The sequence below is a fragment of the Lipotes vexillifer genome, unplaced genomic scaffold, assembly GCF_000442215.2.
Source record: "Lipotes vexillifer unplaced genomic scaffold, Lipotes_vexillifer_v1.1 scaffold636, whole genome shotgun sequence".
Lineage (NCBI taxonomy): Eukaryota > Metazoa > Chordata > Mammalia > Artiodactyla > Lipotidae > Lipotes > Lipotes vexillifer.
The window spans coordinates 539922-555588 of NW_006786547.1; the positions used below are offsets into that span (position 1 = coordinate 539922).

A 15667-nucleotide genomic window follows, 5' to 3' on the forward strand; every position below is an offset into this window, starting at 1 on the left:
CCCCCGCCCCCCCGCGCGGTCCAGGCCTCCACCGGAGCAGCCTTTCCCAGGCCGCTATTTTGGGCCTTCTGTGAGCTGCAGGGGGCGGGGCCGGGCTGCCCGGCTAGTTATTTTTGCTCATAATGGGAGCACGATGTATGGAAATTATTAATAGCAGAGCAGCCTGCGCTACGTGCGGGCGCCTAAGGCTGCGCCGTTTCCTCTGCTGAGTCGGGGGAGTGTCACGCGCCCCGCGCAGGGCAGGCCGCCCAGCGTGCCCACTGCCCCATCTGAGGGGCTGCCCTGGGGGGGGGGGGTGTTCAGAGCCTCTTGCTCTGTGGCTCCTGGGGCAGCTCTCTGCATGCCCCCAATGCACGACCATGCTGGTCCCACTGCCATGGACCTGGAGCGAGCCTGCCCCATCCGACGACCCCTAGTCACTGGGGCACGCGGTGTGGCTTGTGGAAAGGGTTCAGAGGCCTCAAGGAGTCCCGCGTGTCAGGGCCGCCGCAGTCCCTCGGGCCTCCCGGGCACACAGAGTCCCACCCGCCCTCGCTGTGGGCACCGTGAATGGTGGGAGGTGATGCTCCCGGGAGGAGTGGGGCAACAAGAGCAGATGTGGGGAGAGCAGTGTGCACCGTGTCCAGTCCCCATGGCTAGGTGATGGGGGCTTCTGTCCCTCCCTCTGCGTCCTCCACCCTCTCGTCGGCAAGCCAGGACCCAGGCCACCTGGCTCAGCTCGCACTTTGCGGCCCCGACCAGGCCGCACCCCAGTCTGGAGGGCACAGGGGTCGTTCCACCTGCCCCCCCCGCGTGCGGGGCCTGGCTCAGCACAGGGGGGCTTGTAGGCTGGAGCACTGCCCGGTTTCCGGCCGCTTGGCCGGGGGCCACATGGCCGGAACTGGACCGGCCCCGTGGCTGTGCCTGCAGCGACTGGGCGGTGACGGGGTGGGAGTGGGGGCTGCAGAAGGGCGGGAGCCCCCACCTGTGGCACCGCCTGTCCCCCCAGGCCCAGTGTCATCCGGTCCCTCTGTTTCCCAGGCCATCGTGCTGGGCACAAAGCTGCGGCTGCAAGCAGATCTTGATGTTGAGAAGGTAAGGGTCGTTCTCGTGCAAACTGCATAGCTTCCAGCGCCAGGGCTCCAGAAACATGGTGTAGGGAGGGTCCCTCCCACTGAGCCCTGAGCTTTGCTCCCCACTCGGCTGGGGCCAGGGCGCTGGAGGGCAGGGGTCACATGTGACTACCTGCTCATGTGAGGAGGATCCAGGACTAGGGGAAGGGAGGGGCTGGCAAGGGCCTGTGCGTGGTCTGCAGGCATTGGTGTAACGTGCTCAGAAAGTGGCCGATCGCCAGGAGCCCACCAGGCATTCCTTCTCTGCTCTGGGGGGGCTGCAAGGGTTCTCAGGAATGGGGGGGGGGGTCCCACAAGGACCGCCCACCTGGAGCCCTAGTTTGGCAGATGGGCCTCCGTCCAATCTGGGCTCCAGACAGCCTGCCCTATGTGACCACCTGGGGGAGGGGAAGGCAGGTGAGGAGGGGTCTTCCGCAGGGGCCATTGGGAGGGGGCTTTGTTGAGACCTGGTCCTTTCAAGGGGAGTGGCCAGTATGTCCCAGTGCCCAACACCACGGCCAGGGGCTCCCTCGGGGCCTCCCTGAGGGCTCAGGCAGCTTGGGGGTCTTGTAAGCTTGTGCCAGGCCACGTGCTGGTGCCGTCTTGCCCATGACGGGCATTTCTGGGCCAGCAGGGCCATGGCCGGTAGTTGGTCTCCATCCTGCCCACCCCACCCCGCTCGGTGAAGACAAGGGGACAATGGGGCCCCTCCAGGAGCCCCCTTGTGTCTTGGAGCCTCTCATCCTTCCCGATGGAGATGGGGTGACCACAGAGCCCCCCAGGGACGGGGCCCAGGGAGCGGCGGGGCCTGTGTGTGTGTGCAGGGGCCCGAGCATGGGGCGCAGGCCGTGAGCCGGGCGTGGGGCTTTGTGAGGTCCTCAGACACTCGGTTGGGCCCCAAAGCTCCCCGGGGCAGGCAAGTTGCATGGACCAGCCTCCAGGCCCCTTGGTTCTGATGCTCTGGCCACTCCCTGCACTGGGTTGGAAGTGAGTCTGGGGTCTTGGGTGCGGTGGAGCTGCGGCCTGAAGGTGTGTTTCCCCGTAGATGTGCATCCCCCTGCTCCTCCAGGACAAGGCAGACCTTGTGGAACGCTACGTGGATGGCTTCCCCGACCTTCAGCGGAGGCTGCTGGCCCTCATGGACTCCTGGTGCCAGCCCGGCTTTGACATCAGAGTCGTCGCCAGGTGAGCCCCATGGGGGCCCGGGGTGGGGTGGGGGCAGGGACTTGGCAGGGGCAGCAGACACGTGGGAAAGTCACCCCACACCCCACACCGCCTCTCCAGGTGAGCCCCGGCCAGGTGGGCAAGGGGCCTGCTTCGGGAGCCAAGAGGCCGGACTGGCAGCCACCGGGTGAGAGAGTTTAATGCTCTGAGATGAGCACAAATAATTCTCCACGGGGACTCCTTCCTTACGCAGTCCTGCAAGTCATATCTCTTATCCATTCACTGGTTCCTTCGTTTCTTCCTTCATGTAATAAATCTTTGTGGAGCGCCTGCTGTGAACCCTATCCCAGCAGTTACAGAGAATAGGCAGCATGCCAACAGGGAGCCCACGTGTGTGCGTGTGCGTGTGACCCCAGGGCGTCCCCTGAGCATGGGCATCTGGAAGGAGAAGGGCTTCCTCCCACCTCCCTGGGGTGGCTGAGGGGAAGTGCACTGGGACTGCCAAGGCTCCTTGGCCACCTGTCCGTCAGCAGGCAGCAGGGCTGGGCGCCCTGCAGCCCGGACCCTCTCACTTGAGAGTCAGGCCTTGGGTTCTGGCGGCAGGCCTCCCTGGACCCTCCCTCCCCTGGAGCTGGGTGTTTTCCTCGTCCCTAAGATGGGACTAATTCTGTCTCAAAGGGCTGTTGTGACTTCACACCCTATGAAGTGAACAAAGCAGCAGGCCAGGCACACGTTGTGTTGCTGCCATTGCTTTTATTATGTATTTAAAAGGAGAGAGAAATATAGGTGGAGCAGTACGGACGGGGAAGAGGGGAGACAGACGGGGGGAGAGTGGGGGGGCCCGTGAGTTAGATTTAACTGTGGATATTTAATGATTTTTTAAATGTCCTCGTGCTATGCTCTGAAAGGGCTCAGAAGCAATGACATCCCCTAGCAGTGAGCACGCCTAGCAACCAGATCTTGGTTTCTAGATACCATTCTCCACTAAAAGGAACAAAGGCTCCTTGGGGAGTAGACTGAGAATGAAAACAATAATAGAGCATAAAAACATGGTAATAGAGCATAATACCTTGGATTTTTAAAAATGCATGAGTCGGGGCTTCCCTGGTGGCGCCGTGGTTGAGAATCCGCCTGCTAATGCAGGGGACACGGGTTCGAGCCCTGGTCTGGGGGAATCCCACATGCCGCGGAGCAACTGGGCCCGTGAGCCACAACTACTGAGCCTGCGCGCCTGGAGCCTGCGCTCCGCAACGAGAGGCCGCGACAGTCAGAGGCCCGCGCACCACGATGAAGAGTGGCCCCCGCTCGCCGCAACTGGAGAAAGCCCTCGCACAGAAACGAAGACCCAACAGTCAAAAATAAATAAATTTATAAAAATGCATGAGTCTGTGGGACTTCCCTGGTGGCGCAGTGGTTAAGAATCCACCTGCCAATGCAGGGGACACGGGTTTGAGCCCTGGTCAGAGAAGATCCCACATGCCGCAGAGCAACTCAGCCCGTGCGCCACAACTACTGAGCCTGTGCTCCAGAGCCTGCGAGCCACAACTACTGAGCCCATGTGCCACAACTACTGAAGCCCGCGTGCCTAGAGCTCCGTGCTGTGCAACAAGAGAAGCCCGTGCACCATAACGAAGAGTAGCCCCTGCTCACTGCAATTAAAGAAAGCCGGTGTGCAGCAACAAAGACCCAACGCAGCCATAAATAAATAAATAAATATTTTAAAAAATGCATGAGTCTGGAGTGATGCTCAAAGGCAGGGAGGAAAACTCTTTTACAGGGTATGTCAGCTAATAAATGGAAAGGAATGATAAAGTTAGAAATCACCATTTTGTAACTTCCAATAAAATAATTGATTTAGGCACAGATCATAAAGAGATGCTAAGAAAGAAAGAGATAAATACAAATTACCCACATCAGGAATGAAAAGTAGAACGTCACTACAGACCTTACAGACATTAAAATGGTAATAAATGTTGTTTACAACTTGATGCAAATATATTTAACAGTTTAGATGTAACAGACCAAATTCTTGCAAAACACAATTTACAAAACTGAAGAAATAGAAAATTTGAACAGTCCTATATCTATTAAATAAATTGCATCTGTAGTTTAAAACTTTACCACAAAGAAAACTATGGATTTAGATGTCTTCACTAGTGAATTCCTTCAAGTGTTTAAGGAAGAGATCGTACCAATCTTACACAAATTCTTCCAGAGGATGTAAAAAGAAAGAGCACATCACAACTTTTTTTTCTTTTTTTGGCTGTGTTGGGTCTTCGTTGCTGCGCAGGGGCTTTCTCTATTTGTGGCGAGTGGGAGCTACTCTTCATTGCAGTGTGCAGGCTTCTCATTGCGGTGGCTTCTCTTATTGCAGAGCACAGGCTCTAGGCATGCGGGCTTCAGGAGTTGAGGCGTGTGGGCTCAGTGGTCGTGGCACATGGGCTCTAGGTGCGTGGGCTTCAGTGGTTGCAGCACGTGGGCTCAGTAGTTGCGGCTTGCGGGCTCTAGGGTGCAGGCTCAGTAGTTGTGGCACGCGGGCTTAGTTGCCCCGAGGCCTGTGGGATCTTTCTGGGCCAGGGATGGAACCCATGTCCGCTTCATTGGCAGGCAGATTCGTAACCACTGGACCACCAAGGGAAGTCCCCAACTTGTTTTATTCAGCTAGTTTAAGGCTTGATACCAAAACTCGAAAAAGACATTAGGAGAAAGGAAAATTAAAGTGCAGTGTATCTCATGAACATAGATGCAAAAATACTAAACAAAATATTAGCAGTCAAATCAACTAATATATTAGAGAGTTAAGAAAATGAGAAGACAAGCTCAAAGTGCGAGAAAATATTAGCAAAGACACATCTGATAAAGGACTGTTATCCAAAACATAGAAAGTTACCTTAAAACTCAGCAGTAGGAAAACAAACAACCATGGGCTTCCCTGGTGGCGCAGTGGTTAAGAATCCGCCTGCCAATGCAGGGGACACAGGTTTGAGCCCTGGTCCGGGAAGATCCCACATGCCGCGGAGCAACTAAGCCCATGCACCACAACTACTGAGCCTGCGCTCTAGAGCCCGTGAGCCACAACTACTGAGCCCGTGTGCCACAACTACTGAAGTTGCACACGTAGAGCCTGCGCTCCGCAACAAGAGAAGCCACCCCAGTGAGAAGCCCACGCACGGCAACAAAGAGTAGCCCCCACTCCCGGCAACTGGAGAAAGCCCGTGCGCAGTAACGAAGACCCAATGCAGACAAAAATTAATTAATTAAATAAATAACTTTTTTTAAAAAAGAAAGAAAACCAACAACCTGATTTTAAAAACGGACCAAAGATCCAGATACCTCACGAGAGAAGATACACAAATGACAAATAAGCACATGAAAAGATGCTCTACATCATATGTCATCGGGGAAATGCAAATTAAAACAATGAGATATCATGACACACCTATTAGAATGGACAGAATCCAGAACACTGACATCGCCAAATGCTGGCGAGGATGTGAAGCCACAAGAACTCTCATCACTGCTGGTGGGAATACAAAGTGGTGCAGCCACTTTGAAGGACAGATGAGTGCTTTCTTACAAAACTAAACACATTCTTGCCATATGACCAAGCCATCGCGCTCCTTGGTATTTACCCAAAGACATTGAAAATCTCTGTCCACACAAAAACCTGCACTTGAGTGTTTATAGCAACTCTATTTATAGTTGCCGAAACTTGGAAGGAACCAAGATGTCCTCCAGTAGTTGGATGGATAAATAAACTGTGGTCCATCCAGACAATGGAATATTATTCAGAGCTAGAAAGACATGAGCCATCAAGCCATGAAAAGACAGGGAGGAAACTTAGATGCAAATTACAAAGTGAGAGAAGCCAATCTCAAAAGGCTACTGCTGTGAGATTCCAGCTATATGACATTCTGGAAAAGGCCAAGCTATAGAGACAATAAAAGGATCAGGGATTATGGGGAGGGAGGAACGAATAGGAGAGCACTGAGGATTCTTAGGGCAGTGAGACTACTCTGTATGTCACTGTAATCGTGGGTACCTAGGCATTTGTCAAAACGCATAGAATGTACAACACCAAGAGTGACCCCAAGGTAAACCATGGACTGTGTGTGAGTGAGGATGACGTGTCCAGGTGGGTTGATCACTGTGACAAGTGGACCATCTGGTGGGGATGCTGACAGTGTGTGTGGTGTGTCACCACACAGGGAACCTCCATGCTCTGCTCAGCTTTGCTGTGAACCTAAAACTGCCCTAAAAAAAGTAAAATCTATTTTTTCAAAAGTTTATACACCATGATCTAGTAGGATTTATTTAAGGAACGCGAGGTTGGTAAAACATTTACAAATCCATCGGCATTCACCCTGTCAACAGATTAGATAACAAAACTATGTAAGCACCTCAACGTGTATAAAAATTATAAAATTCAAAGCTTATTTATGATAAAAACTCTCAGCAAACTACAAATATAAGGAAACTTCCTTCATCGGATAAAGGATAGTACTGAAAATAAAAAGAAAACTACAGCAAGCATCATTTTTCTCTAAGTTTTCTTAAAGTATGATTACTATATAATGAACTCTGTGTTCGGAGTGTGTAATTTTGTAACTTTTGATGTATGTATGTGTCCACGAAACCATCACCACAGTCCAGGTGCTGAGCACACCCCCCACCCCGCCATCCCCTGAGGACTGCTGATCTGCTTTGTGTTACTGTAGATTCCTTTTCATTTTCTAGTACGTTATGTAAGTGGAGTTAGGTCGTATGGCTTCTGTCCCCCAGCACAATTATTCTGAGATTCATCCACGTTATTTCATTTCTGAATGCTGAGTGGTGTTGCCGTGTGTAGCTGCATCATGCTTTGCTTATCCATTCACTCATCGATGGATATTTGGGTGTTTCCAGGTTTTGTCTGTTGCACACACCGCTGCTGTGAACACTTGTGCCCAAGGCTTTGCGTGGACGTGTGTCTTCATTTCTCTTGGGTGAACACCCTGGAGTGTGATTCCTGGATCATGTGATGCGTGTGGACTAATTTTTTGAGAAACCGTCAAACTGTTTTCCAGGGCGGCTGCACGTTTCCCATTCCCTCCAGCAGCAGGCGAGAATCGCCAGCCCCACATCCTCGCTGGCCCATGGCCTGGTCAGCCTGTAACGTCCGCGGTTCTAATGGGCGTGGAGTGGTATCTTTTTGTGCTTTTGATTTGCAGTCCCTAATGACTTAGAATGTAAAGTGTATTCTCATTTGCTTATTTGCCATCTGTGTGTCTTCTTTGGTGAATTAGCTGCTCCATCTTTTACACTTTAAAAAAAATTATATATTTTATTTATTTATTTAACTTGGTTGCACCGGTCTTATTTGTGGCAGGCGGGCTCCTTAGTTGTGGCATGCAAACTCTTAGTTGCGGCATGCATGTGGGATCTAGTTCCCTGACCAGGAATCGAACCCAGGCCTCCTGCGTTGGGAGCTCGCAGTTTAACCACTGCACCACCAGGGAAGTCCCTACACACTTTTTAATTAGGTTGACTGTTTTCATTACTGAGTCTTGAGAGATTTAGAAATATAATCTGGGTTAAAGGCCCTTATCAGACGTGTTATTTGTAGACGTTTCACCCTGTGGTGCATCTTCTCATTCTTTTAATGATCTTTCAAAGAACAAAAGTTCTTAGTTTGTTGAAGTCCAGTTTATAAATTTAAAAAATTTTTGCATCATGCTTTTAGTATCACAGCTAAGAAATCTTTGCCTAACTCCAGGGCACAAACATTTTCTCCTGTTTACTTCTAGAAGTTTTATAATTTTAGGTTTTACATTTCAATCTATGGCCCATTTTTGGAGAATTTTCATATGGGGTGCTAGGTGTGGATTGAAGTTCTTTTTTTTTTTTTTTTTTAACAGCTGATGTCTAATTGTTCCAGCAGCATTTGTTGTAAAAGACTGTCCTTTCCCACAGACTTGACTTTGTGCCCCTGTCAGGTGTCCATATATGTGTGGGTCTCTCTGTCCTCTGTCCTGCTCTGTCTGTGGCACATGTTCTGACTACCGTAGCCTTACAGTAAGTCCTGAGTCAGACAAGGTTAGCTCTCCAATGCTCTTTTTCTATGTCAAAGTTGTTTTTAATTATTCCGGACCCTTTGCACTTGTATATGAATTTTAGAATCAGTTTGACAATTTCTATCCCCCAGAAAAGCCCCCTGAGCAGGGGAACACAGCCAGGGCTCCGAGACCTCTGGCCAGCCTACCCGGAGCTTAGAGGAAGCAGAAAATCACTTAAAAACAAACACGAAAGCTGTAATTGAGGCCTGTAGAGAGTTTCTGTGTCTGAAATAAACACCAGAGCTATACAGAGGGCACCTTTGGAATACAGAACAGACTTTTGTCAGTTAAAAACGTGGTGGCAGAATGAAAGTCTCAATAAAAGGTTTGGAAGGTAAACTTGAAAATATCTTCCCAGCGTCATGCAAAATAAATTAACAAAGAAGGAAAAGCAGAGAGGAAAGTTTTTGTTTTTTAAATGGCAGATTCTGTCAAGAAGACCCAACATCCAAATAATGGGAATTCCAGAAAGAAAGCAGGGAACACATGGAGGAATTCACTCCAGACCCAGGCCCGGATGGATGGAGAAAGACCCGCACTGAGGACCAGGACCCTAAACCCTCAGAAAGAGCAGGAGTCAGACCGGTTCCAGGGGCAGTGCCGGCGCAGGCTTCAGCCCAGCCAGACGCAGTCCAGTGTGAGGCCTAGGGCACCGTCTCCAGGTCCACGCCTCGCCCCTGGGAGTCACCTGCAGAGCCGCTTGGCCCTGGCCTAGGGACAGGAGAGGTGCAGGGCCACCAGGACGGTGACGGACAGGGGCCTGGGAGCAGCCAGCGGCGGGGAGAGGGGCGCAGGGTTATGTGGGCTCTGTCTGCAGGACAGGAGGCTAAGGAAGCAATCAGACCAGCAAGGGTTAACCCGCAGAGAAGAGGAGGCTGTGGCTTAGCCGCCAGTCGTATTTGCACCGTTGTGATATCATAGAAGCTGCTTGTGCCCAGTTAACTGGAACCATGGATGCTGTTGTTTGGAGAGAGGAGCCTTCTGTGGTGACACATCGTACAAAACACCTAAAACTGAATCATTGAGAGGCCACAATACAAGGTGGTTCTTGGAAACATGGGGCAAATGTAAACCACCTCAAAACTGTCGTGCGGGTGACTGGCGGCAGGAGGGGCATGCTGACGTGCTGCCTTTCTCTGAGCCTTGTAAGAAGACTCGACTTTTGAACCGTGCACGTGTATGACATTGATGAAAGGTAAAATCTTGAGATGCGTTAACCGAGAGAAAGCGGTGCTGGGCACGAGCCGTGTCTCTCTCCTGCAGAAGGTACCCGCAGACGACCTTGAGGCTGGAGAGGCTGAGCCCCAGAGCGCTGGGTCGGCAGGTCCTGCGGCTGCTGGAGCAACACGGCCTGGACCCTGGTGAGTGGGGCCCCCACGCCCTGCACTGGGGCGGGTGCCAGGCTGGTGCCGCGGGGGGTTCAGGCGGACCAGGGTCTACCGACCCCCAGCTCCCTGCCCGTCTCCTCCCTGCTTCCCCTCAGCATCTGCCCACCTGGGGTGCCCCTGGGAGTCTGGGCCCCGTGGGTGAGGACCACTGAGGCCACGCCTACACCGTGCTCCCTGCCCCCTCCCCCTTGGTGATCACGGGCACCCTCTCAGAGGAGCAATCTTACTGACAGTGTTTTATAGCTTCACTTTATGAGATTGTGGAAATTCTTCTCACTTCCTGGCCCGTGAGAGTGTTGATCAGGAACGGATGTGGAATTTTATCAAATACTCTGTTTGCACCTGTTGGGCTGATGCTATGCTTTTCCCCCTTTGGTCTGTCCGTGGGCTGGATTAGGTTGATTGACTATATAACGTTAAATGAATCTTGGATCCCCGCCATGGCCCCGTCTCTGCCGGGTTGTGTTGCCACTTAACGTAGACTGCTAGGTCTCGTTTGCCAACTGAAGCTGGATTCAGACTTCGCCTTCCTGAAATGTCTGTTTCTGGCTTTGTGTACGAGGTTAAGCTGGCCTCTGAACCCGCAGTGGATGATGGCCTGTCCTTTCTTTTCACTGAGGGTGTTTGTCTAAGATTGGAATTCTTTCTTCCTGAGAAGTTGAGGGGAAATGGCCTGTGAACCTGGATTGCTTTTCATTGTGGAAACATGACTATTGATTCGTCAGCTGTGGGTTTTTTTTTCAGGGAGTTTGTCTATTTCACTTACGGTTTCAAAGGTACTGTCATAAGGTATTCCTAAGACTCCTTCTTTTTTATGGCTGAGTAATGTTCCATTTTATATTTACACCTCAGCTTCTTTGTCCACTCATCTGTCGATGACACTCAGGTTGTTTCCATGTCCGGGCTGTTGTGGATAATGCAGTGAATGTAGGGGTGCAGGTATCTCTTTGAGAGAGTGATTTCATAGCCTTTGAATACCTGCACAGAAGTGGAGCCTGGATCGTGTGGTGGCTCCATTTTTAATTGTTTGAGGAACCTCTACAGTGTTTTCCAGAGTGGCTGCGATGATTTACGTTCCCACCAACAATGTACTAAGGTTCCCTTTTCTCCACATCCTCCCCAGCATTTGTTATTTGTTGGTTTTTGGATGACGGCCATTCTGACAGGTGTGAGGTGATGTCTCATTGGGGTTTTGATTCGCATTTCCCTGATGAGTGATGTTGAGCATCTTTTCATGTGCCTGTTGGCCATCTGTGTGTCTTCTTTGGGAAAACATCTCTTCAGTTCCCCTGAACTGGTACGCGGGCCTCTCACTGTTGTGGCCTCTCCCGTTGCAGAGCACAGGCTCTGGACGCACAGGCTCAGTGGCCATGGCTCACGGGCCCAGCCGCTCCGTGGCATGTGGGATCCTCCCGGACCGGGGCACAAACCCGCGTCCCCTGCATTGGCAGGCGGACTCTCAACCACTGCGCCACCAGGGAAGCCCTCCCCTGCCTGCTTTTTAACTCAGATTATTTGGGGGTTTTTGCTACTAAGTTATGAGTTCTTTGTATATTTTGGATATTAACCCCTTATCTGTACGTGGTTTGGAAACATTTTCTCCCACTCCGAAGGTTGCCCTTTCATTTTGTTGATTGTCCCCTTGCTGTGCAGGTTTTGTTTGATGTAGCACATATGTTGATTTTTGCTTTCATTGCCCTGCTTTTGGTTTTTTGATCCTGTCTGTTGTATGCCCTGCTCATCCCACTAAACTGAATCTTAAGCCTTCTTTCTTCTTGAATATATTCCCCACGTTTCAATATGTATTATTTTTATTATTGTCCAGCTCAAGACACTTTAAATTTCTATTATTTTTTTCTTTTACCCATGAACTAACTAGAAGTGTGTTTCATTTCTTTTTTTGTTTGTTTTCTTGGTTGTGCTGGCTCCTTAGTTGCTGCATATGGGCTCCTTAGTTGAGGCTCGAGAGCTCCTTAGTTGCGGCATGGCAGACTCCTTAGTTGTGGCATGCAAACTCTTAGTTGTGGCATGCATGTGGGATCTAGTTCCCTGACGAGAGATCGAACCCGGGCCCCCCGCATTGGGGGTGAGGAGTCTTAACCACTGCACCACCAGGGAAGTCCCTAGAAGTGTGTTTTTAATTTCCAAGCTATGACATTTTTGGTTATCTTTCTGGTGTGGTCTGTTAATCTCATTGTGATCAGGGACCATGCTTGGTATGATGTCAGTCCTTTGACTGGGTTGAAATATGTTGTTGGGAAGAGATCTAACTTCTCCTCTTTGAAAGTAATCTCTCTTTTTCTCTGGATACCTTTAGACTCTTCTCTTTGGCTTTGGTGTTCTGCGGTTTCACTGTGAGGAGCCTAGTTATAGATTTCTTTTTATTTGTCTTGCTTGGGATTTATTGGGCTTTTGAATCTGTGGGTCGGTGTCTTCAATCTGCTCTGGAATTTTTTCGCTCATTACCTCTTTCGGATGTTGTCTCCTTCCCCTGTCTTCCCTCTGTTCTCTTCCTGGGACTCTGAATGTATATTGAGTCCCCGTATCTTCCATGTGTTTTACCTTTCTTGCATACTTTTCATCCCTTTTCTTCCGTGTTGTCTAATCCTGGTAACTGCTTCTGCTGTCTTTTTTACTTTACTAGTTCTCTCTTCATCTGTATCCAACGTACTATGAAATCCATCCACTATTTCTATTTCGGTTGTTATGTTTTCAGCCCTAGAATTTATAGTTTGGTTCTTTTTCAGATCCGCTGTTTCCCTTTGTATGGCTTCCCGTTGCCTGAAGACATTTCTGATTTTGTTTTTTCTGTCTCTGAGTACCATGCTTCTGGCTGTGTTATGGTCTGTATCTAAACTTCAGCACTGTCTCTGGTCCTCGTCTGGTTTGTCTGCCTTGCTTACTTGCAGGCTAACTTTGCACCTGCCAACCTTGAGAAATCATCTGATGAAGCTGCCTGCTTCCAGAAAGGAATTTATATATTTATTTATTTTTGGCTGCATTGGGTCTTTGTTGTTGCGCACAGACTTTCTCTAGTTGCAGCAAGCCGGGGCTACTCTTCATTGCAGTGTGTGGGCTTCTTGTGGTAGCTTCTCTTGCTGCGGAGCACGGGGCTCTACGTGCACGGGCTTCAGTAGTTGTGGTGCGCGGGCTTCAGTAGTTGTGGCACACAGGCTCTAGAGCCCAGGCTCAGTAGTTGTGGCACATAGGCTCAGTAGTTGTGGCACACAGACTCAGTAGTTGTGGCACACGGGCTTAGTCACTCCGCGGCATGTGGGGTCTTCCCGGATCAGGGCATAAACCCATGTCCCCTGCATTGGCAGGCGGATTATTAACCACTGCGCCACCAGGAAAGTCCCCACTGACAGGTTTTGATTCAGGCCCTCTGGAGGCACCACGTGCGCAGAAGGGAGAAGCGGGAGGGGTGGGACCACCCAGGCCAGCGGCGCAGGTGCATCAGGGCCCTGGGAGCCAGGGCCACGGGCTGCACTGGCGGTGGGGTTGGGGGGTTGGCACTCCACCCGAGACACAGGAGCCCACCTCAGAGGCCTGGCTGGGCAGGAAGGAGCCAGCCCCCCTCCGGCTGCTGATTAAAACCCAGAGGGTGAGTTCTAGACTCAGGAAGTCTGAGGAAGGTCCCAGCGACGCAGACCGCTGGGGGGTGCTGGGCTCTGAGGGGCCTGGAAGACTGGACTGCAGCACCACCACCCTGCAGTTGGGGACCTGGCCCTGAGCTGAAGCCAAGCGAGTGGGCTGGAGGGACCCGTGACCCAGGCACAGGGGCCTCCAGGCTCACCTGCACACCTGCCCTGGGCACCAGTCAGGGAGCTCTGGGAGCGTTGCCCCGTGGGAACGTGAGGTGGGGACATCCAGGCCCTGGCTGCCAGGGCCTCCCGCAAGGCTGGTGGTGGTTGGTTGAGGCAGGGTCCCGCCCACCCAGGACCAGGACCAGAGCCTCGAGGGCCGGGGAGGGAGGTGGGCAGGAGGCCCACAGAGCCAGGCATGATGGGAGGGCTGTGTGGGGAGCAGCTCACCATCCAGCAGCCCTGTCACACCTTTCTTTGACTTCAGGGGCCACGTCATGGCCATGGTGGGCCAGGCCTGGTGCCAGAGCAGCCTTTGGCGGCCTCAGGCTGGCCTTAGCTGCGTACTTCCCAGGACAGGGCGTGCCCGCCTGGGGAGGGTCCATCCCACCCGACAGATCTCGGCCGGGCCTGAGGCTGGAGCAGTTGAGTGCCCGGAGCCCGCGGGACACGTGGGGCCTTCCCAGCTGATCTTGCGGAGGGCCAGGAGTGCGGACAGGAGGGCAGCGGCAGGTTCTTTCTGTGGGGTCTCGGCCGGCAGCCGTGCTGGGGAGATAGGTGCCACCAGGCCCCCTCCCGGGTATATGCGCTGCCAGGCCCCTTCTGTAGCCCCCCAGCTGGCTCCAGGGACCTGTCCCGGCCAGGAGGCCTCACGGTGGGCTGTGCTGCCTCTTCTCAGTAGACCTGGCAGTTCCTAATTTCAGACAACACAGGCCAGCGTTTCCAACGTCCTAAAAACTGCCCCCCCAGAGGGAGGGGCACCAACGCCCCCCATGGGCCTCGCTGGGCGTCCGCCATTGCGGCGTGGGTCTCCACGTGGACTGACCCCATGCCCTCCTTGGGAGGACAGAGTCAGACACGATGCAGGGTAGGGCCCGCTCACCCCTCAGCCCTGAGCTCCCCCAGCCCGCCCTCCCCAGGCCTGGTCCCGGTGGAGGCCCCGGTGTCTGTGCAGAGTCAGCAGGGCACGTTTGGGTTGCGTTTCCAGTTGGCAGCGTCTGGCAGGTGGCTGGGCCTGACCGACCTGCGCCTTTTCCTTTATGTTTGGGTTTGGATGAACCATCAGTGCAGACTGCGGCCTGAGTGCCTTCTGTCGATGCGATACTGTATCCATAGGCTTTGGACAAAGTACCTCATTGGCAAAATGATGCGCAGCGTCGTAGAAACGCCAGGAGAGCTGGTGTCTGTCTGTCTGTCTGTGTGTCTCCATCCGGGTGAGACTTGCTTCTGCAGCAGCTTCGACACCTTTGTCTCTGTCCTGAGGGTTGCCTCCTGCCCTGAGTAACTCGTTCATCCCTCCCTCCCTCCCTGCTGCGGTCTCGTCCAGGCTCCCGAGCGGCCTGTGGGGCACGTCCGTGGATCTGGAGCCCTCTCGTCTTGCGTCCCTGCCTCGGCAGGAAGCGGGAGGGAAGGCTGAGGGGCAGCTGGCAGGCCCCGGCCTCTGGGCAGCCCTGACCTCTGTGTGCTCGGACGGCGTCCTTGTAGCCAGGGTGCTCCCTGTGCTGGCTGTGCGGTCCTGGCTGGGGCGGCTGCACCCCTCGAGAGCATGGGGTCCTGGCCAGGGTCCGGGGAAGGCTGGGCCCCCACTGGGAGGTGTGGGTGGGCAGGCTCTGTGGTCAGCATCCCCCCCAGACCACCAGCCTGCAAGGACAGCTGGCCCCAGGAGGGAGGAACAGCAGCGGGTGGGTGGACAGCGGGTGAGTGGACAGCGGGTGGTGGACAGCAGGTGGTGGACAGAGGGTGCATGGACAGCGGGTGGGTGGACAGCGGGTGGGTGGACAGCAGGTGCCCTCCCCAGGCCCCCCAGGGCTCTGAACAGAATATGAAGGTGAGGCCAACAGGTGAGCGTAGTTTGTGAACACATGAGCAAGACCACCCCTTCCTCGAGAAACTCACGTTCTGGGGGGGCCAGGAAGCATAGGCACCAGCTGCCTGGAGACAAGGCAGGAAGACCCTGAGAGGTGGGCGTCCAGGAGACCCAGAGGGAGGATGGGCCCGGCAGGTGCGGGCGGAGGGCGCATGGAGGGCTCTGGGGTGCTGCATGGGGGCGGGGCACCCTCCTTCAGGGCTGGGAGGGCCGCTCTGATGCAGGTGGAATGGAGGCTGCCCATGGGGCGGGGGGGGGG

The 15667-nt window shown here is 53.2% G+C and overlaps 1 protein-coding gene across 1 annotated transcript in view; it reads left to right on the forward strand.

The window, feature by feature from the left end:
- Positions 1–15667, forward strand: part of EXD3 (exonuclease 3'-5' domain containing 3) — a 55908-nt gene that overhangs the window by 8781 nt on the left and 31460 nt on the right. Inside the window, 3 exon segments of the mRNA XM_007459000.1 lie at positions 1021–1074; positions 2137–2276; positions 9614–9711. Of these exon segments, the coding sequence (XP_007459062.1) occupies positions 1021–1074; positions 2137–2276; positions 9614–9711 (292 nt within the window).